General features: G+C 41.2%; 1 protein-coding gene across 4 annotated transcripts in view; it reads right to left on the bottom strand.

Annotated features, from left to right (window-relative positions):
• The window catches only part of Sli (slit guidance ligand), a 473,757-nt gene that overhangs the window by 6,027 nt on the left and 444,880 nt on the right, over positions 1–22,850 (bottom strand). For 3 of the 4 annotated variants that reach the window (XM_076825314.1, XM_076825312.1, XM_076825315.1), the window contains 16 exons: positions 21,320–21,483; positions 14,614–14,764; positions 11,874–12,020; positions 10,371–10,442; positions 10,222–10,293; positions 7,946–8,109; positions 6,547–6,748; positions 6,365–6,436; positions 5,004–5,075; positions 4,030–4,101; positions 3,785–3,951; positions 3,265–3,484; positions 1,844–2,153; positions 1,381–1,594; positions 513–974; positions 5–202 (listed from right to left, as the gene is read on the bottom strand). In XM_076825314.1, the coding sequence (XP_076681429.1) occupies positions 5–202; positions 513–974; positions 1,381–1,594; positions 1,844–2,153; positions 3,265–3,484; positions 3,785–3,951; positions 4,030–4,101; positions 5,004–5,075; positions 6,365–6,436; positions 6,547–6,748; positions 7,946–8,109; positions 10,222–10,293; positions 10,371–10,442; positions 11,874–12,020; positions 14,614–14,764; positions 21,320–21,483 (2,759 nt within the window). The remainder of the gene's footprint in view (positions 1–4; positions 203–512; positions 975–1,380; positions 1,595–1,843; positions 2,154–3,264; positions 3,485–3,784; positions 3,952–4,029; positions 4,102–5,003; positions 5,076–6,364; positions 6,437–6,546; positions 6,749–7,945; positions 8,110–10,221; positions 10,294–10,370; positions 10,443–11,873; positions 12,021–14,613; positions 14,765–21,319; positions 21,484–22,850) is intronic. The other variant, XM_076825313.1, reaches the window with a different exon arrangement.

The following is a 22,850-nucleotide window of genomic DNA, read 5'->3' as shown; positions in this document are numbered from 1 at the left end:
ACACCGGAATGTTCGCGACCCATGCTTTCTTGAGGCATGGGCTCCTCGTTGCTGCCACTGTTCATCATCCCTTCAGTTTCGACGTCTCGCGCCTCGTCGGCTTCCTCTTCGTTCGACATGCATCCAGGAGTTACACGATGCATCTTCGCGGCGTTGCTGAAGTCTACCAGCTTGTGGTTGATCCACATCTCGGAGATGCACCCTGTCGAAGATGAGAACAGAATGATTAACAGAAACAACTGACTTTAACTAATCTAATGATTAAGCTACCAAGATACCATTATTACACAACTTTGCGAACCTAAGGGAACTCCAATTTATTAGAACTAAGTGAATTTTGCCTCAGGAAGATAGAAAGTCCAGTTTCACGTAGTAAAACAGCTGACCACTGAAAGTTTTCAGCCCCAACCAAAGTTCTCAAAGTTCCTATGGATCATCTAAGTTCCCTTCTGTCCATAACAGCCGACACTTGCACAGATGCAAACGTTCCTTCTAATCCTAGTCAGACCCACCTTGGAAGCTCGTGATGTTCCTCAAGTGGAACTCCGTGAACGCGACGCTGGCGACTTCCGGCGCGACGCCGCCGACGTGCATAGGCGTAACAAGCTTCAGGTATTCCTTAGGGCCATCGTTGATAATGCTCCTAGCAGGACCGCGGTCCACCCTCATCGTGAAGTTCTTCTTGACCGCTAGAAGCTCAGCCACATGAGGCTTGCCGTCTGCCACCATCTCGTAACTGTACATGGTCGAGGTCGGATAATTCCCCACGTCGTATGAAACCCTGACACGGCCATTGAAAAGCTCGATGGCGATGTGGTCGCCGTTCTGGCCGTTGTAGAGGAGCACCCCGTTCTCCTGCGTGGTCGTGAAGACGATGGTCACGTTCGCTTCGGGCCTCGTGCGTAGCGGCTCAAGCTCGACCAGCGAGCTGTTGTCCACGAAGCTCAAACTCGTCAGGTACTCGCATCGTTTACCTTCGAACAAGCCATTTAGTTAGCATCGTCCCAGGCACTTTTACCTCTGCCTTTCGATAGGCACTTGATATCGCTCCGGGCAAGCAAGCTCGCCACGCAAAAAATCCTCAAACGTGGACATCTTTATTTACGTGCTGGGTACCGATTTTACTATGGGGACTAGAATTTTAATTCGAACCCTGCGGATCTCTGTGTACTCCTTGTCGATTGGTTTTAATAAAAGGGTAGTCGTTAATTAGTATTTATCGATTTAAGTGAAATTCACATTGCGGAAGATTGAACGTTGGTTGATGGAGTTGCCACGTGCCACTGAGTGGTCTAGATTACGTTAGCCTCGGATACATTTAAAATTCTGCTTGCTCGTGACAGTTTACTAAAGCCTCATTAAGTAACTGAAGTTAATTACCGGTGTAGCCGGGGTGACACTGGCAAAGGTAGTCCGCGGCGGAAGCGGGGGCTGGTTGGAAGCATGCACCGTGCTGACAGTCATGGTGGGCGCAGGGGCTGGTCTGCGGATAGAGCATGGCTGTCGATGGTGCGGCCTCGCAGTATCTCCCTGTGTATTCCGCCGCGCACTTACATTCGTAATTGTTTATGCCGTCGATGCAAGTAGCACCGTTCTGAAAAAGATAGCAGACCTCTGTCATTTCTACTCCCTCGGTCTTCTAAATCAGGAAGATAGAAAGGATGCAGCCAGTAACATCGAGCAGCTGCTTGATCTTTGAGGGATAGAAATTGTGGGGACTTCTATCTTCCGCTTGGGGATACATCTTTAAAGACTCATAACTACAAAATAGAGCGGAACTGGGCGTATGTTTATTAAATAAGAAACGAATCGCCCGGTGAATGTGTCGATGAGGAATAAGTACCTGGCACATATGATCAACGCAGTCATCCAGGTTGGTGGAACAATTAAGGCCGGCGAAGCCGATTGGGCATTCGCAGCTATAGTGGGTCCCGTGGTCGACGCATCGACCCCCGTTCTCGCAGGGGTCGTGCCCCTTTGTACAAAAGGGTATTTTTTCCTCGCAGTACTCGCCCATGAATCCCGGTGTGCAGTCGCATCTGTAAGCCTGTATGAGGTCGACGCAGGTCGCGTTATTGGCGCATCTGTTGTCCTCGCAGTCGTCGACGTTGCTCTCGCATCGGTGTCCTTTGTACCCGGGGGCGCAGTCGCAACTGTCACACACCGACTGAACGTCAATCGAGACATTGACCATGACCATTGATCGCGGTGTATCCGCCAATCGATGCCGTCCCACACGCAACGAACTTATCGACAAAAACTTATGGTTGTAGGTTAGAATTCTTAGAGTTCTTAAGGTGAACAATCTTTGCGCGAGTTTCTTTTCGCGCTATGGTTTTCCGTAATGCAAATGTCACCATTTTTCAGAAGTGTGGTGATAACTAGATTCTATTCGAAAGCATTTCATTGTGCTCGGGCAATACTTTTCTAGCGTTGAACAAGATTTGATTTTGTCGAAGTTAATTTTTCAGATAAGAAAATAATTTCGTCGATAAGTAGTTGCACGTGGTTGCTACTCTTCGGGGCTCACGTGCAGGGGTCCCGTTTCAATGATTCGTACAAGAGAGCACGTTTCTCGCTCGTGCAATTCTGCCGCTACGCAAACTACGTTCTATAATCTACTTATCAACCCTCTAAGTCGTCCAAAAAATACGGTCGATATTCATATCAACCTCTTCACAGTGCAAGTACACTCCGCTGTGAATTTTTAAAAAATACTCGGCTCGATAATCGACCAAGTTCTCCGACAAACACCGAGATGTATCCAAAATGACTGACTCGTACTACTGTCTACGATTAGCAGTCCTAAATCAGTCCTCAAGTCGACGATGCAAACGCCAATTCTCATCAAGACTGGTGCAATGCGCTACGGTAGATATTACTCTATCGTCATTGATACTGAACTCTTCGTGCACGTCTATTCAATTATCGACCAGAACTACTCGCAGCAACTGTGCCCCGTACGGAAGCTTAAACCACTCTACTGTAAATGCACAGGATCAAACTCGGGACATTCTGTCTGTAACAGGCTTCTAATCCAATCGGAAAACTCCAGCTGCTTCGCAAATAAATTTCTAGAGCGACCGCGTGAAAACCGCGCCCGTGTTGCTGAAGATCAACGAGGAGAATTTCAAGCTCAACGAGAACCTGTCGCAGACATCGACTACTACGGGCACCACTGAACGAGCAGATATCGAGCTAATGCCCGAAAGCGAGCTGGCCAAGGGTCTACGCCTCTGGCAGCTGGTCGGGGCGCTTTGGTACCTGAATCTTCCTTCCTCCAGTACTTTGCAAGTTCCGGCGTTCCGGCAAGGATTTCCATAGCACGCGTCAATTTTATGTTCACACCAGTCCCCATGATATCCTGGCGTGCATTTGCAACGGAACTGCCTGTCCGGGAGCGTCTCGCAAAATCCTCCGTTCTGGCATGGCGAAGTGTAGCACAGGTCGCACTTGGCCAGGACTTCGGCTGGCTGTTGGCTGGCTGCGCGGAAGAAAGGTCTACGATTAATGAGCAATTTTAGTACCCCATTGTGACGGCGGGCCAAAAAACCATGAACTAAACAGACTGCGTCACGGGCCAGTGAGAAATCAAAAATCATCTTGCACGTGCGGACCACCCAGTCCATCGGCGGGCAATAATGGGCAGCTGACGATGGATAAGAAATTCTATGGACTGCGAAACTGTGAGCCAGACACGTTCTACCAGGTGAAGCAGACAACTTGGGCTGTTGCAACTGGCCATTTTTGCCACGATCGAGGTGTTCGCCGAGGGAGTACATACTTTTGCATTGGAACTCGGTCGCGAGGGTCGTCAGGACCACCTTGTCCCTCATGGACGGAGGCTCCAAGCACCTGGCGATACCGGCCTCGACGAAATCCTTCTTCTTCACCCACTCCGCCAGCCATCGCATGCTGCAGTCGCAGTAGAGAGGGTTGGCCCCCAGAGCGCTGTAAACACACCGTGGCTGGTGAATTATCGACGCAACGACGCTGTGCGTTCGCCTCCGCAACGCGGGGGATACTCACAGGTGGGTTATGGATTTCAGGTCCTCGAACGCACCCTCGGGGATCACCGATATGTCGTTGCCGTGCAGGGACCTGGTGCAAATCGGAATTTCAAACGATCTTAATTGGCTGTTTACTGCTGGGCGATTCTGGTTTCGGTGCTTTGATTTTCGCGGACAGATGGCGGGCGATGTGGGATTTCCTAGCAGCGTTACGACGCTTAGCGTATACTCGGATTGTCTCTAAGAGTTTAAACGTGCTGTGACATAATGTCGACAGAATATCAATGTTCTTCTGAACAGGGTGAAATATCAAATGTAAACGTAGGAAACTACCCTTTGCGATATTCGAAGGTCTAAAATGAAACGTGATACCTCGCACAATATGTTAACTTTGTATCGGAATATGTGACCAAATTATTGGCTAATTTAGCAGGAGAAACTTTCATTGTAAAGTCGAGAGCTGCGTATGAATGAAATTGATGAATCACACCGTCGCTGACGACTCTACGTTCGCGCAAGTAATGCACTGAATAAATTATAACAGTATCCTTCATTAAGAACAATCGTGTCTGAAATTGTCAGCATAAAGGAAATTAACGACGCGGTCAGCGAAATAAACGCTGACAATGAATCATCACGGATTGTTGTCGCCGATAAAATGGCACGCTTTTCCTCGTTAATTTGGCCCAGATTGTTTCGCCGACATCACGGGCCCCATTTATTCCATTATCGAACTTTAATGCGCGCCCCCATAGCCGATTGTTCTTTTCCTATGCGGTTTGCATTCAGGAAGAACTGAAAAGCATACCGAAAGCAGCGGCGTTTCCATTCAGAGACGGAAGTCCCGCGGAAGAAAAATGGCCCCCCCGTTTGTCGCCGCACGGAATAATTTCCCATAATTTATTGGGAGCGCTCGAAATATGGGCCAGCCGAAACAGAGATGCAAATCTGCGTATTGTCTGAGAGGGAGACTAATGGTTAATCGAAACTCACATTATTCTCAACGATTTCAAGCCGGAGAGGGCGCTGCGCTGCACACACTGCAGCTTGTTGTAGCTGATAATTCTGGAACAAATGAAACTTACACCTGAAGCCTACGTATCATAAAAAAACAACTCTACTCAAGAATTTTAATGAATCGTCTTTGACTTTTTAAAATTTCTCATGCTCCCGCCCCACTGAAAAATTCTTCGACAAATCCTCAGTTATTTATCAGAGAATTGTAAGCGGGGGTGACTTTGTGACTAATAAGGTTTTAAGGGGTGACTTTGCGACAACTTCAAATTTTATTTCTCACTTAAATATATGTAAGTAATCATTGGTTTGGTTTAAATTACTGTATTGGTTCGGGATTATAATATATATATTTTCGTGTGATATTTCTATGGTCAGATGGCAAAACCTAATACGGTCCGGTTTTCCTGATCTTACACTATATGTTTTTAGTCATTCGTTAAGAAGTTTTAATCAAAATATTAACTGAACGTGGGAATAGTAACTTAACCCTTCGTTGACGCACCTCCTTTTTCGACCAAGTTTGACATACCTGGGTGGCTCACACCCAGAGCAACTTTTGAACAACTACCATTATCATCTAAAGAATCCAATCGTCATAAAAAAATCATGGATCAGTTTTAAGGTCTCCAGAATGTAATCCAATAGTTTTTTTATTTAAATTTAATCACAGTTTTTGTAAAAAAAATCTAGATCACCAAATGTCGAGAAAAAACGAAGAAAATCTTTAAATAGTTGTAACTTTTACAAGATTTCAATATCAGAAGCTAAAAATCCACAGAGTTGTTGCTCGGATATAATATTTTGAGAGAAAAAATAGTTTGTACGTCAGCTTTGGAGGAAAGGTACTCATTTTGCACATAGACGGTACAGAGCGTCAAAATCAGCTTATGGGTGGCTCACACCCAGAGTGTCAACGAGGGGTTAAGTAAGGAAATTAATAATAGTAACTATTTTTTACGAAAAGCTGTGAAGATTAATTTTTTATAAATTTTCAATAATTTCATCATTGAAGTTTCCCAGTTCGTCGAATCCTGGATCGTCTTCAGAAGTGGGTAATGCCTTGTAGAACTCGATATATCACACTGTGCCATATTAGAGTAACAAAAGGTTTGGCGTATCATTAATTGCCACTTCGCTTTTTTCCTAAGAACTCAAACATTCAGATTTCATCTAGAAGCAATGGAAAAGAACACACCCTTAATTTTAACCAAAAGCGGACATATCACATTTAACGATCTGACCACAGATCAGAAAGATATAAAAAAATGTCACAAGAAAATCGATGAAATCGGTCAACTTATAAAGAAAAAAAAAAAAAATCAGAGGGATGAACTCACAGGTGCGACAGCTTGGTGAGGTTCCTGAAGGTGTCGTTCGACAACATTCCGATCTGATTGTTGCTGAGGTCCCTGAAAAAGCGGCGGAATGTGGTTTCAATATTTCTTCCATCCCCGCGGGGACGCGAGGGGGGGGGCGTTAGGGGGAGGGACTGAAGTTACACGCGTGTTTTTTTATTTACAGTCTAGTGAGAATCCTCAGGTGGTTCAGCCTCTCCGGCTGGATCGTCTTGATGTCGTTCACGTCCAAATACAGCTCGGTGGTTTCCGGTGGAATCCCTCGCGGAATCTCTGTAAGCTGAGACCTCGAACACCTCACCACTGACCCGGCGCAATTACACTGGGGTGGACAATAATCGTCTCCCAGGCAACCCACGCTGTCGTCTGCGGTTCGCAAAGTAGAGGGTGGATCGTTAATCGCCGGATCGATTCGGTCGACCAAAGGAATTCAGGAAAAGGATTCAAGCAGAAATCTTTCGATCACAATGACTTAAGGGGGTATACCCGTTTGAACCCTTGGAAAATGTATACATTTTGTGGATTTTTTTACAAGTCAACGGTTTGATGCAGATTTCCCGTTTTTTAACTATGTTTACATAGTATTATGAACTACTTATAAAAAAAGTTTCAGTTAAAAAACTATTGTTTTTCGGAAGTTACGGATACATGTCCGAAAGTCTCTCGATTTTAGACGGCTAAACGGTGGCCCTAAAAACTCGCGCTACGTTCAACCAATTTACTTCAAATTTTGCACGCAGAATCATAATAAGATTCCACATCGTCCAACGAAGGCGATTTTGAAAATTTTGAAAAATAAAGAAATGCTGAGAGATCAAAGGTAAAGTTAAATTTTTCTAAGAGAAAAATCCACCTTTTTCCTTTATAAATAATAAACGGGGAATCGAAATAAAAAAAGCCTTCGTTGGACGATGCGGAATCTTATTATGATTCTGCATGCAAAATTGGAAGTGAATTGGTTGAACGTAGCGCGAGTTTTTAGGGCCACCGTTTAGCCGTCTAAAATCGAGAGACTTTCGGACATGTATCCGTAACTTCCGAAAAACAATAGTTTTTTAACTGAAACTTTTTTTATAAGTAGTTCATAATACTATGTAAACATAGTTAAAAAACGGGAAATCTGCATCAAACCGTTGACTTGTAAAAAAATCCACAAAATGTATACATTTTCCGAGGGTTCAAACGGGTATACCCCCTTAAGAAAAATTCTACCCCTATCGAGTATTGCCCTTTGTCATTTATTTCCAAGAAGATTGCAATTGATTCTGGGCGGGGGTGGGCGATGTAATTCTTTCATAAATTTCCGATAGTAACGTTAATATTTAGCTGGTCGATTTTATGCAAAATATTCTGCTCTGACAGGGTGGCCTCCTCAATTATTCTCAGGAAATTACTGCCAGAGAAACTGAGTTTTGGTTGATCAAAGTAAATTGCATTTAGGGGAGGGGGGGGGGGGTCGGGGTGGTTTGTAATTTCACTGATAGGCGATCTTAACGCGTTACAGGGAATTGTGATATCTGATATGGGGTTTCCTTTTAACAAAGCTTAATGAGATGATCGTACTGTTGCACTTGAACTCGTGATGAGGGATGTCCTTGATGACTGCATCCTTGAGCCGCGATGGGACGTGGCAGTGTCCGACCACGCCAGGCATGTCGCGTTTCCTCAGCCATCCGGCGAACCACGCGAGATGACAATTACACGACAAAGGATTGCCTTGCATGTTGCTGAAAATGAGCGGCGATTTGTTGAACTGCCATTAATTACGGGCACGAAAGCACGGGATATGTCAGCGCGGAATATTAAGGAACTCGGTGGCGGGTGCATTAACACGAGAACGAAGTTGCCCGGCAAATATTCATCATAATTTCTGCAACCCGCTTACAATATTATATTAATTAATCATTCATCTCGCAATGGGAGCGTATTAGCCAGCCCATTGTTAATCTTCGCGCATACAAAGGAGGGATTTTGGTGTACAGCTGCGCGTGCCATCGTGTGGCAAAGTGGTGTAATCAGATACGAGTGTTGATTACAATATCTAAGTGATTAATAATGTTAAGATCCTTGCCGAAACGTCAGTGATTTTTGCTCCGTGTTATTTAAAGCAATCGCCTAGCCACTATTTTTCACACATTCACTCGTCGACTCCATTGAACCAACAATCTCATAAATCAGCTCATTAAGGGGTTGCACACCCTTGACAGGTCGGGAAACTGGGTCATTCTTGCGATTTGTTTTCATGTAACGAAACGTGATATTTATAAATCAAGACACACACTTTGTTGTGTGTGAATTCAGCTGTATTCTCATAAAAAAGAAATTTGGTGTCTTAAGAAATGGGGTTATAGCAACCCCTTTTATCCCAAGGCCCCTTCATGTTTTCGGTGCCACAAATATCTCAGAGATTACTGGACCGATTTGAATGAAATTTTGCACGGATATTCTTAAAACTATAATCTGATCTTTGTCGGCACTGATTTTGAAAAAAAATTACTTTTTGAAAAATGGCAGCTACTCAAAGTCGAGCATTTGAATTTCCACCCAAGTTTCATCTCCTTTTGTTAATAAAAAACAAAGCAATATTCTAATTGAAAAATCGTTTGGACAAATACTAGTTTATAGTCGTAAGAATATTCACGCAAAATTTTATTCAAATCGGTCCAGATATTTTTGGTACCCCAAATGATGCAAATTAGAAGATATCTTTTTGAAGAGAGTGCAGCTTAATTCATACACAACAAGGTGTATATTCTGATTTTCAAATATGACGTTTCTTTATACGAAACAAAAAATCATAACAGCCCTATTTTCCGACTTGTCAAGGGTACGTAACCCCCTAAGTGAACCAGATTCAACTGAAACGATTTAAAAAATCATTGTCGACAAAGTGCATCTACCAGCTCCACCAGAAATTAACAATTGAGGGGCCCAGTGGGAAACAGGCACATTCCACTGTTTCATAATTTTTTTTATGATTTTTTTACCTAAAAATTTTCGTATTTCTTATTTTCATATAATATTCAAAATATCACAGTTTATAGTTTAATGCTCATAGATTTCTATAAAATAAAAAATTCTCAAAATTCTGTATAATTCTTCTTCAAGGAATTATGGATCCTTAAGAAACGAAATCGTATGCATATGTAGCATGTGCTTGTTTTCCACTGACAAGGGATGATCCCGAACCCGAAAATTCAAAAAATTCTGAAACTTTGTGAAAATGTAGGGGATTTCCTCCTGATCACAACGCAACTTTTATTCGCTGCCCAAATCCACTAGAAGGGGGTGAAACTAACCCCTGAAAATTCGGCTATTTCCCGATTTTGTGTTATAACTCCCGAACTGTAAGAGATAGAAAAAAAGTTCCAAGACAAAAGTTACTTCTTTTAATTAAATCTATCATTTGGTAAAAAAAATTATTGTACAGTTCGTGAGTTATAGCACAAATTCGGAAAATAACCGGACTTTCAGGGGTCGATTACACCCCTTCAGAGTGAATTTGGGCAGCGAACAAAAATTGCGTGATAATCTGGAGAAAATTCTCTACATATTCGCGAAGTTTCAGAATTTTTCGAACTTTCGGGTTCGAGATCTTCCCTTGTAAGTGCCAGAATAAAAGAAAAATTATAGGAAAATATTCTACATGCTAATGGTAATAGTATATAATTTGATTTTAGGCACTTGCAGTGATTTCTACTAGGACTCTTTAATTTCGTATTTAAATCCTCCTCAAATTCTAACGTAACGAGTCTCTAAGTTCCATTCGTGTCGATAAACAGTAGCAGTGCGAGAGAAAGGGAAGCTAGTAAAGCGTCTACTGTCGCGAAGGGACTTACATGGTGCGTATGTGCGTGAGTCCGTCGAACGCGCCCTGCATAACGCAGGTAATGGCGTTCCCGTGGAGGTTCCTGCGAAAATGAAGTTCCAAAGGTATAGTCGGCGCAGCGACACCGCTTTACGAACGGCCATAAAAGTTTCTACTCACAGGGTCTTAAGATTCGTCAAGCCTGTGAACATCTTGTTGTGAACTTCCCTCAGCCTGTTCTCCGACAAGAGTCTGCGAAACGGGGGCTCGTTATATCGCGGGGCAAAGATGCCGCGGCGTAAAGTTTCGAAATATTAGAAGTAAAAAAAAAAAAAATGGAGGTGAAGGAAAAAGAACACAAAGCCGAGGAAGAGAAGGAAGGCTGCCACCGCTTTAGAGTTTCTCTTTACGCCCCGATGGGAATCGGTGCTCTTACGCGTCGGTGAGCCGTTAAAACGATGGAGAAACTCACTGGGGAATTATTATTATTTAATAGAGAGCCCATGCAGTCTGTTAAATCCCCGATAAACCGTGCTCGCAATGGAATGGAAGCGCGAAAATTGCTGGCCGACGAAATGTTGAATACTATTGGGACCCTAGCCCAGACCTAACCCAGACCAGTTTTTGGTACCGTGGGATTCTTTGGGGAATTTTGCAGTAATTTTGCATTATTTGTTGGAATTATGTGGAATTGCAAAATGTTATAGTTGTTATAATTTCGTAGGATTCCTGAGGGGTGGCTCAGTGTTGATTAAATTACTTTTTTGTGCATTAATTTTATTCTGTTATATTTTATTTTTTTATTTTTGGTAGAATAAAAGTTTGTATTATTATTATTATTATTTGTTACTAGTTTTTTCTTTGTCGAAATTGAAATAGCGTGCCAAGGCACTCGTCAGTCTTCTTTAATTATTTCATCATTCAGAGTGGACTGAAGAAATTCTAACAAGTAGGATTGTAATATGAAATGAAAATAGCTGTTCTGGAATTTGCACGACTATTGGGAAATACGACGCTCCCGACTGTCTTTTACGCTCGTTTATAGGAAAATGCGCGCGAGCTGCCGCCACCCTCCAGCCTATCTAATTAATCGACTCATTGTCCCGTTAATTGCCTTTGAAAATTAAATCCGATTCTGGTTCGTTAAAGCTCGTTTCAGAGTTCCGATCGAGTTAGGCACAAATAACGCGAGCAATCTCGCTGGATACACCCCTCTTCCGTTATTCCAAACTTTCTCAGCGGGAAACATTTCGCTGAAAAAGAGCCGGGCAATAGTTCATCAACGGACAAAGAGTATCGCCAATCATTTTCAGGCTCTCCCCAGCGGGTGTTAGGTAAATAATTTAATTAAAAAAATATTTGCCCAATGAAAAGCTCAGTAACTCCTACCCCCGTCAATTTATTCCCAAATTCTATCCATTTGCATATTCCCGCCTTCGATTACTTTCCCAAAAATCAGCTTACTAAAAATCACACCCCACGCGAAAGATTCAACAACACAAAATAGAAAAAAATTCACCACTTCTAACTGATTTCGTTAAACCAATTTCTCCTATTAGCCCCATTTTTAGGACCAAAACAAAATTTAGAGCACGACTCATAGTTGCGGTCGCATAGTTCATCGAGGAGAAATCGAAGCCGAAAATAAACGAAGGTGGTTCGTAGAAGGGGTGACGAACTTACAGGTCGGTGAGTTTGTGGGCCCCCTGAAAGGCGGACGCCTCGACGCGTGAGATTTTATTCTTCCTGAGATCCAAATGCTGCAGCTCGGGCAGCTTCTCGAACAGGCTGTCTGCCTTGATCTTATCCAGCTCGTTGTTGGCCAACAGTCTGCCGCGGGGACAAAAGAAAATGCCGTGAGGACGGGCGACGACGAGCAAGTTAGAGGGCCTGTATCGTCAGCCCGGCGTTTCGATACGGCGAGCAATTAATCGCGCGCCGGGGCGTCGATCCATTAAACGACTTCGAATAATTTATTTCGAATAATGGCCCCGCTGTTCGTCGTACCTCTGTCTCTCCCCCCTGGTGGGAGGTGGGGGGTGGCGGGGGGGGGGGAGGGCAGCTTTTAATCACATAATTATCTTGTCGGACGATTGAATTAATTTTCTCGCGCGAAGGAAACGAGGCCCCCCTCCGAAGTCTATTCAATTCGATCGATTGACCCGATCGATCTTTTCTTCCCTCCGTTATTCCGACTCGCAGGGGCATCAATGGAGACGAAACAATTCGCGATGGAACAGGCTGGCGATCACTTTGTGTATTAGTAATCACAGATTCTAAACATTTTTTTTTTTATTTTTTGTATGCTATTTAATTGTCGAAGGTGATTGACACTCTGGAATGGCACTGTGGTCTCGGTGGCACCAGAGTATTTGAATGTTCTCTACAAACGTGTCGATAGACGCTGGGATATCGAGCTATCTCACCCAATTCCGAAATTACTGTGACGAATCCATTCAAAATAAGAATTTTTTTTTGTGAATTTAAGGGTTAAGTCCCTTGGACGGATTTAGAAGTGCATAATAATTTTTTGAAGAATTTATTTTGAAATAACGGATACAGTTCCACTGAAGATTTTTTTGGGATAAGGGATCGTCCTTAAATTACGCAAGGCTTTTTTGGGGGCGGAGGGGGTCGTGAATTTCTTACGTTGTCTTACAGGGAGGGGGTCAAGTAGCGTCTTACGTAATATTTTTTAACCTAATTTTAGTAAATACAAATTCTATTATTAATGTTCTAGAAAAGTAGATTTAGTTTAAATTTCCCGAAACCAAGTTAAATGAATTATATAAACCTTTAAAAGAATTTTAATGACTAAAACAATTAAGTGTAAAAAATATTACGTAAGGAGGGGGTTGGAATATCAAATCTTACGAATAAATTCTTATACTGCGGGAGGGAGGGGGTAAGAATTCGCCAAAATTACCCTTACGTAATTTAAGGACGGCCCCTAAAGGTATGTTTGAACAATACACATAGAATTTTGTATTGTAACTTTTGGGAAAGGCAAAGGTGGTGGTCGAGGAAATGTGATTTCTAATGGGGAAATTCCTGAAACGAAATCTGAGCAGTGGAATATTAAATAAAACTAAATTGTCTATCATCCGACGTTGAATTTTCTAGTTCGGTTGAAAAGTAAGCAACTGGCGACACTTTGAGGAACAAAGTTATTTTTTTTTTAAGAAAATGGCGCTTTATTTACGTATAAGTCGAGTAAAAACTAAAATATCGAAAAAATCCTACATCAGAAAAGAGGCGATTTAGTTTTATTTAATATTCCATTGTTCAAATTTCGTTTCAGGCACCTACTCATTACAAATCACATGCCCTAGACCACCATCTTTGTTTTTACCAAAAACTTGAATAAAATTTTTCTTCGCATTGTTCAAATCAAATATCCCTTTATCGTCAACAAAAAAGTGCTCCCAAGAAACTTGTTTCCGTTACTTCAAAATAAATTCTTAAAGAATTGGAAGCCCCTTAAATGATTTTGAATAATTCAAATTTCAATTTGGTGTCGCCCGCGACCCCAGGGTATCGGATACACTCTGAAAGTGTCGCAGTGTCATTCCAGGTTTAATTTAATAGAAAAAACGTAAATGAATAGTCAATAAAGGCGACGGTGACTCACAAGGGAGGATCCCCAACCAGCAAATTAAAAAAATGATGAAACTTACGAAAATTTTTATTCGCTGTTCAAATTCACTCTACGAAGGTGATATTGACCCTAGAAATCCGACTATTTTCCGATTTTTGAGTTATACCACGCGCATCACTTTTACCAAAAAATAGTCCTAAATAAAAGATGTAACATTTCCCTGAAAACTTCTTTTAATCTCTTACAGTTCGCGAGTTACATAACCAAATCTAAAAATCGCCTATTTTTCAGGGGCCATTTTCACCCCCTTAAAGTGAATCAGTACAGCAAAAAAATTGTGTAATACATAACTATCACCCCCAAAGTTTTATACCTTTTTTAATTTGCGGATTTGGGATCTTGCGTTCAGAAAATACTCAAGTGCTAACAATTAATAAACTCATTTCGTTTCATTTATTATCCCTTTAAGTTAACAATGGGGTTGCAATCCCCTCGAAGGGGGCGTCCCCATATCCCCAGAATTTCATACCTTTTTGACTTTGCTGGTTGGGGATGTTTCGGTAAATAATTCGCGGTTCCGTCGCCTTGAAAACAGGGACATTACGCCTGAAGGATATCGCGACGGGGTGGGGGTGGTAAGCGTGCCATCAGGTAGAAGGACTGTGACGAATCACACGGTAGTTATCACCGAACCGCGAAACCGAAAGCATATTCCTGCTTGAACGTCTGTCGCGCCGGTAATTGTACGTAGCATACATCAGTGTGTATATTAGCGTCCATGTTCCTGCGTGTGTGTTTCTCGGCGCGGTGCAGAAGGGTACTCACAAAGTGGAAGTGTAGATGGGCAACTCTTTCGGTATGGACGTCAGCTTCTGGTTGGAGCAATCGACGGTCGCCCCGTTGCAAGTGCACGGTGCTGGACACTCTCCAGGCAGGATGCACTCGCCAGCCCTCTTCGTCAAGAGCTCCTCGTCGCCTAGGGATAAACAGCCAGGTACACTCTACTTCAGGCAAGCCTGTCTGGTCTGCCTTTCCTTCTTGGGACCACAGAAACGTGTCGCTCGCGGATGAATCGGTGATTAAAGCGATTAAACCGAATCAGTGGTTTGTTAGGGAGACTGTCGTGCTTCTTGGCGGCGGTGGTCGAATTCGCTTTGAGAATCGTCACTCGATTTTGAATAGTTGGAGACGCTTTAATTCACACTAGAACTACCGGCAATTAGTGCATACCCATTTCTACCAGACAAATCAAAACGACTGGTTGTTTATATTAAAAATGCACTAAAAGCTAAAAAATAATTCTTCTCTTGTACTACAATTTTGGTGGTTTAATATCACTTTAAATAAAATCGTGGCCCACCATGGGCAACCAGAAGTTGAAGTATCGGTTGGTAAGTGGAACATCATCAACTACAGTTTATCAATGTTATGTCATATTACATTCTGTATTCAGCAATTCAAATATTTTGTTTCATTAATGCGAATGAAAACTTTCTAACAACAAATTCAATTCGACGCTTGCTTCTGTATTAAAGTGATTCATATGCTGTTTTGAAATATCGTGGTTGTATTTTATTGATGGCTGGGTAATTTTTTCACCCCCTCGGTTTGAAACACAATGTTCATTTTTTGTTTAAATATTGTATTGTCACCCAAAGTACGTACGCCTGCTAAGTTTCAAGACAATTGGATAGTTGGAAGTGGGTTAGATTTGAGTTGCCAGATTTGAACCATACATATATTAAACAAACAGAGGATCGAAGCTAAATAAAATCGTTTAAAAATACGTTATGCCAGGAGAATAATATTTTATTAAGATTTTTTTAAAAAATTTTATTCGTTAAAAAATCGCTACTTAAAAATTGGTACTTTTTTCACAGGTACCCAAAAATGGTAAATTTATTATCAAATTTAAAACCAGTCATTTTTGACTGGTTTGGTAGTCCTAGTGTTAAGGGGACCCTCCGGTCAAGCCCCTTAAAAAACAGGTGATCTTTATGAATTTTTTACAAGAAGAGGTTATAATATATCCTAAAAATTCTTTTTGGTATTTATTGATACACTCGTTAGGGTGCAAAAAAAACTTTTTGCTTCATGCTTTCGGTCTTGATGCATTTTCTAGGTGGCGCTTAGTGCAGGCGCTGCCGAAGAAACATGCCAAAACGGTAAACACGAAATTTACGCACAGGATCGTCCAAAATCAAAAATTCAAACAATTTATTAAAACTTATTTCAATGGCTATCGCAGCGCCTCTTGTTGGGGCAAAAAGGACCAAAAGTACGATTTTCGTGCACATTTGAACGAAGTAGTGCAAAAAGGCGGGCAATCTTCCGCACAAATGTGCAGATAAAAAAAAAACCTGTGTTTCAAAAATGATGTTATAGTGGAGCTGCATAGCGCGTTGAATTACAAATCAAATGCCTCAAGGTTTTTTTGAATCGGTTCATTAGTTCTTCTGAAATCGTGGTTACCGTTTCACAATATCGCGTTTCGAGAAAAACGTGTTCGGAGTTTAACTTAGTTATGTGACTGTAGAATCTAAACCGTTACGAATTTTGGTGTGAAACTTTCACAGAGTATTCTCGGGATGTTGTACTACAAAAATATATATATAAATAAAATCGATTTTCTGAAAAATTTTAACCGGAGGGTCCCCTTAATTTTTTTGAAAGGGCTTCTTTTAGAGTTACGTAGGTACTTAGCTTTATTGAAATGGGTGGTAGTTTTGGGTATATTCGTGTGGCGTTGGGTAACAGTAGACCTCACCCAAACCAATTATGTATTAATTTACGGTTTTCTATATTTCTGGCAAGTGTTAAACACTGGCTATAGCTTCCTCGACACGATTTTAAGAGAACTCATGGTGACCTAAATATTTTTGTTGGGAACACCTCGATATGTCACTTTATTGTTTTTTAATATAATTCCTCTCGTATTGTGTGAAATAATGGGAATATTTCAAGTGAATGACGTTACATGCTGACCCATGTTTCGAGCACAATCATTATGCGTAATTTCACCTTGTTGCTCGAGGAATTTCGAACAGTGTACAGCTTTCGATGTAAATACAAAGAGGGGCATATAGATTTCAATTACATTTAATTATTATTCAAAATGTGTAATGTAATTACGAACCAATGGACATCAAAACTGGAAAACAATACTATGCCAGTCTTGGAATTTAATTAACTGAAAGTCCTACTGCTGTACCAAAAACCACCAGCTTCGCATGTTGTCTGAACAAAATCAACTTGCTGGAGGCTACTGACAAATATCTCCATATTGATTTTTAACTTTGCATGCTTTTACGCGATTGGCTTGCTGGTAATCACATTTTCCCGCGCAATCAATATCCTTTACTTCAACATTTTCTTCTGCCTACTATTTTAAATTCTTCATTTTAAGAGCGAATTCGTGGGAAAGCATCAGGTGTACCTATTATTGTAGGAGTAAGTCAATCGCCAAACCCTCGAATTATAAATGGTATAACTATAAAAAATTGTAACAAATGCGTGGGAAGTAATAACAGTATTGTAAATTGGTCGTTATTGATTCATGCTGCTGTCCTAATTCGAAATCATCTTCCAACGTATCTTTTAAACATCCCAAATTCTACACAGGAATTCTTCTAAAATACTTCAGCCAAAAATTCTACAAAAATACTTCTACCGCTCAGAAACCGAACTTTCCCTCAATCAATCTTAACCCTTCACGCGCTGTTATAAAAAGTATAACGATTGTGAATTTTTTTTTTCTTCCTGAGAGCGACCTATCAGTTTTGAATCCTTTTTAATCCTCTAGCTATGCCTTCTGCACTTTCTAAAAAATTCCCGCCTTTTTTACTCCAGTTTTTCAGTCTGGATTCACACAGGCGTTGAAGAGAAAAGTCTTCATTTCGTAGAAAGTGCAAGGAAATTCCAAAGTGCAACTATTGTGTGAAAGGTGTCACCAGAGCAATGGAAGTGAATAAAACAAACTTATTTATAATAATAGTCTTTTACGCTGTTCCGTCTCTTTTCTTTGTTCAAAGACAAAATTGAAGGAGGCCGCAAAAATTGTGATTTTTGGGAATTTTTTTCTCAGGAACTATAAAACTCTATTCAAAAAACTATTTTCCATTTGAAAGGTAGTACACTTAGCTATGCCTCTGAATTTTGGCGTTAAAAAATATTTATGAATAACAAAGTTATTCACAATCTCCTAGATGTCCTGTTCGAAAGAGGGGTTTGCGGAGACCACGATTACTCGGAAGTGTATTATCCAAAATCAGAAATTAAAAAAAATTTAGTTAATATATTAAATAATCCAGTCCTTAAACGAGTGGTCTTTCGAAATATTGACTTGGGACAAACTAGCAAATGTTCAAACGTAAAATGAAAATCTTCGATTGTGGCCGCAGAAAAAGTTTTTTCGAATAAAGTTTTACAGTCCCTGAGAAAAAAATCCCCAAAATCACACCTTTTTCGGCCTCTTGACTGAGCACAACCCGTTAAAGTAAAGTCACATATCTAAACTTAAAATTTAGAATACCAAATAAAACAAAGAACAGGTAAAAATTAAAAAAAAAAAGAAATAGTAAAAAGTACAACGCCCTTATAACCATATTACAAAGCGGAGATAAAATATTCCAAATCCTACTCTCGCAGCATCCACCTACACCACGAACCCACGTGATCCCCAAACAGTGCACCATTCAAAACCCAAATTCCCTAGCAAACTCGTATTACTCAAAACTACAAACTTTGCACGCACAAATTTCAAAATCCTTCAAAGCTCTTCAGACGATCTAAAAAAAAAAAATAAAAAAAAATAAAGAAGAGCCTTGAGTAATCACTCGCACGTTGATTAATCGAGGTCGAAGAGCCAGCTCGCGACCGAGCGCGGCAGGGTTAGCATGTTAACGTCGTGGCTATAAATTTTTGGTAATGAACAGTAGCGGAGGCGATATCATTAAATTAAGCATTGGCAGCCTGTAGCCAGAGCGCGTTCTCCTCTCCTCCCTCCCTCTCTCTCTCTCTCTGTCGCACGTTAATTGAGTGTTGAATGTCATGTGCTACCGAGGTGAATATGTTTATGTATGAGTACGGGCGCGCAGGTGATTTATCATCGTATTATACGCCGCGTTACAAATTGTCCGCCGCGGTACAAGTACGTAATTATATCGGTAATTTGCGTTCCGCGTTTAATAATACGGGCTACACGCGGCGTCGCGTGGCCACTTTCTCCGTAAGCTTCGTTTCCCAGCGATTCCATCGTGTCGCGAGTGTTCTTGACGCTGGCTCGCCACCTACAGGGCGGCACTGCAGTGTTTCGGCTCTGAAGCCTGATATAGTCCCTGCGAGATCTATTGGCCGCTCAAGGCTGCTACCCCCACCACTACTGGGCCCTCCTCCATTGACTTGGGGCCAGGTGGGGCCTCTGGAGAGCTACTGGCGCTGCGAAGTAGCCTTCTATTGCGTGGTAGTTGGATTAAACATTTTATTCAACTGAATAATGAATGGGCCTGATGTTAATGTCGGTTTAAATTTCGGGACAGCGCAAAATTGGGCCCCAAAGTTGTCAGTAGAGAATCTTTTCGCACTTATCAAATTGAAGGTAGAGTTTTAGAAATTTTAGCAAAAAGGACTGGATTTTATATCTGTCGCTCAAATCACTTTCTTTTGGTTTCAAACGTTGGCAGCAGAATTCAGACAGACATTTTTCAAAGTTATTAGCTAATCAGGTTGTATTAGTTGACAAGGGACGTCGAGCACCCCGAAAATTCAGAGTAGGGTATTTTTTGTTGGTGCGATTTTAGGGGGTGAAGTCACCCCTCGGAAGAAATGCAGAGTTTTCTTTTTTGTGGAATATCTCGAGAACGCTGAGAGATATCGAAAAGAAGTTCAAACGAAAGTTGCATCTTTTTTTTATGTCTATAATACTGCGTAAAAATAATTATCGAATTAAGGATTGGTGGTGGGTGTAATTTCGAACGTATGGATTTTTCGAAAATTATTTTTACGTAGTTTTGTAGATATAAAAAACAGATGCAACTTTTGTTTGAACTTCTTTTCGATATCCATCAGCGTTCTCGAGATATTCCACGAGAAAGAAATTTCTGCATTTTTTCAAGGGGTGATTTCACTACTTGGTAAAAAAAAAAAATAAAAAAATATGTAGTATCAGAAATGATACTCGTTCGAACATCCTTTACATTATTCCCATGCAATCCGTCCACCAATCTCTGCCGCCCATCTTCCAAACTCGAGTGAAACTCAGAGAGGTCGAATTTCTTCGCGCCAGGGGCGAAGAGAGGACCGAACCAGCGTTCCCCACTTCTCTTAAATTCCCCTGAATACCCGGGCCAAGAGTTTTGCGTAAATTTTTCTCGCTTCGGGGCGAAAGTTGCGAAAAGTTTCACGGCAAGTTTTACGCGGGCCAACGTAAGTTCTCGTTTGCGGAAATGCAGCGTAACGATAATACGCGGTTGCAGAGAGAGAGGGAGAGAAGGGCTGCGCGTACAGCGACAGAAAAACGTGTCCACGCTCCACAGTCTCTCGATTTCAAGCCACGATAGTTTTATATAGCACCCCGGATTAAAAAGAATATACACGAGAGTGTACTCAAACTACGTAACTTTCAAAAAATATTTTATTCCTTTTGTACGTGCAGGGTTTCACCGAACTGGCACTAGAATATTTAAGGGGGTAATTCTGCATGAAGATGTAAAATAGAAAATGTAGAATAACGGCTGCTGTTAATTTAGAAATATTTTTTCTCGCCTTAACTGTATTCAAATAAAATGGGTTTTCAATGAATTATGTGCTGCATCTGGCAGACCCTTGCTCATAAACCAGAAACTCTTGTAAAACTCAATTCTACAGTGCTCGATCATTACGTACAAATTAATTGAAAAACAAACGCCCAAGAAAGGGCGTATACAATTTTCTTAAAAATCACGTAAGAGGTAAATAAGACAGAAAAAACAATTTGAGTACACAAAATTTATATACAACTCTAGAAAACTTCTAATTTATTGCGACAAACTTTTTGGCGATAAAGTTTGTCACTTTGAATAGCCACTTGTGTACTGATTCTTAAATTTGAAGTAATACCTCATTTTCTTCTAATTAATAACTGATAATCAGATGATACATTATTTACTTTATGTAAATTTATTTCAACTTTTCCCAAAAGGGGCTTTGCCGGTCCCTTAAAGGTTAATGATCATTTTTTATAAAACACCATAAAGTGTGACGTTGCGTCACGGAGCCTTACAAAGCCTCTCGCAAACCGTAAAACCCGCGACTTATTTCCGAAATTCATTTTACGACTCCCGCCGCCAAGAAGGTGATGGATCATCCCAGGATGCTTAATCGTCCAAATTGTTTTGCAATTTACGTCGAGTGTTCTCGTTGGAATGTCCTCGTAGTTTGTGAAAAGTCAGAGGAGAACCTGAGTCGTGCTTATGGCTTTACCGACCTGTGTCCGTGTTCCGTCGACGGAGCGCCTCGCTGGCGAGAATATCGGAGGAAATCGAGTCGTGCTTACCCTTACATTTGAACTTGTCGTCCCGCATCGAATCGATCTTCCGCTTCTGCGCCCTCTTCGGCGATGCGCACTTAGCGAACGACGTCTCGACGGGGTGCGCGTGAAGGTACACGCTCAGCCATCGCAGATTGCAATCGCAGATGAACGGATTCATTGCCAAATGTCTGCGAGAGAAATCGTGGAAAAGGTTTCTTTCAAGCCTCTGTGCACGCGTTCCCGCGGGAGCCTCTCTGTTCCTTCCCCCGCGAAACTTGAAATTTTCCCGCAGCTGAAGAAACGGGGACTCGGCGGCTTAAAAACCATCTGCTCCGTCAAAGTGTGAATCGCGTTCTAAATGCTCCAATTTTTTAATGAAACCTGAGGGGTTATACCTAGTCAGGCGGCCGAAAGGAGGCGAATATTTGTGAATTTTTTTTGAAGAAACGGAAGCATAGATTTTCACAGAACTTTTTGCGCTTAAAAGAGCAAGATTTAAAGAACATTTGCTAATTTTTTCGTAGAAAAATATTTAAAGCGACTATTTAAAGTCGGAGTCCTGATTTTGTCGCGTGATTTTTGCACGAAAAAGTCAGGACTTCAACTATAAATAGTCGCCATTTTGTTTTAAATTAATATTTCGGAAATGCCCTCTGTTAATCAGAGGATACATTAATATACTAACCAAATCTATTTTGCTGTTTGATTTTAGATAATCTAGTTCCGAATTACAGTGCTCACCGCAAAAGCAAATTTTTTAAAAATGCTTCTTGGACGTCGGTTGTTAGTTTATCATAAACGTGAATATTTTTCTACGAAAAAATTACCAAGTGTTCTTTAAATGTTGCTCTTTAGAGCGCAAAAAGTTCTGTAAGAATATACTCTTCCGCCTTTTCAAAAAAAATTCACAAACATTCGCCTCTCTTTGCTGCCTGTATAACCCCTTAACCCTTAGTATCATGACTTTTTTATTTCATTCAGAAAAATTCTATCAGTCCATTTTTGTCCACGCTTCATCGTAAAAGTAAGCGAAAATTTCCTGGCGTAACAATTTTTTATATAAATGAAAAAATGTGGATATAACACCAGTGTTAAACCATGCACAAAGGTACCCATGTATTATAATGTTAAGCGAATGCTCGGTTTCGCAGAATGTTGTACTAGTGTTGCAAACATTATAATGTCCGACATGAAATTTATTCACAAAGGAAATCCGAAATAATTGAGAGAGAAATTAGCGTTTCCCGGGTATTTTCAGTGGTCCTGGCGAAATGAAGAGTTATAATCAACAATACGAGACAGTGTATCACAGTAGAATTTCTACGGATGTATTTCTGCCCTGAAGACACTTGTTACGAACAGTAACAGTAAAGTAACGCTTTAAAGTTCACGAAGAAGCCCCCAAATATCGCGCATGATTTTACCAATCCGCGTAACACAACTGTTACACTATGATACCAAGGGTTAAGAGGAGAGTTCTATTTTTTCAGGCTAAAAACACAGCCCAATTTAAGATTTTTTTTTAAAGAATCTAGCGATCCGATTCAAGCGAAAT

The sequence above is a fragment of the Andrena cerasifolii genome, chromosome 13 (genome assembly GCF_050908995.1).
Source record: "Andrena cerasifolii isolate SP2316 chromosome 13, iyAndCera1_principal, whole genome shotgun sequence".
Lineage (NCBI taxonomy): Eukaryota > Metazoa > Arthropoda > Insecta > Hymenoptera > Andrenidae > Andrena > Andrena cerasifolii.
The sequence above is the reverse complement of the archived record's forward strand: the minus strand, read 5'-3'. Positions and strand labels throughout refer to the sequence as shown.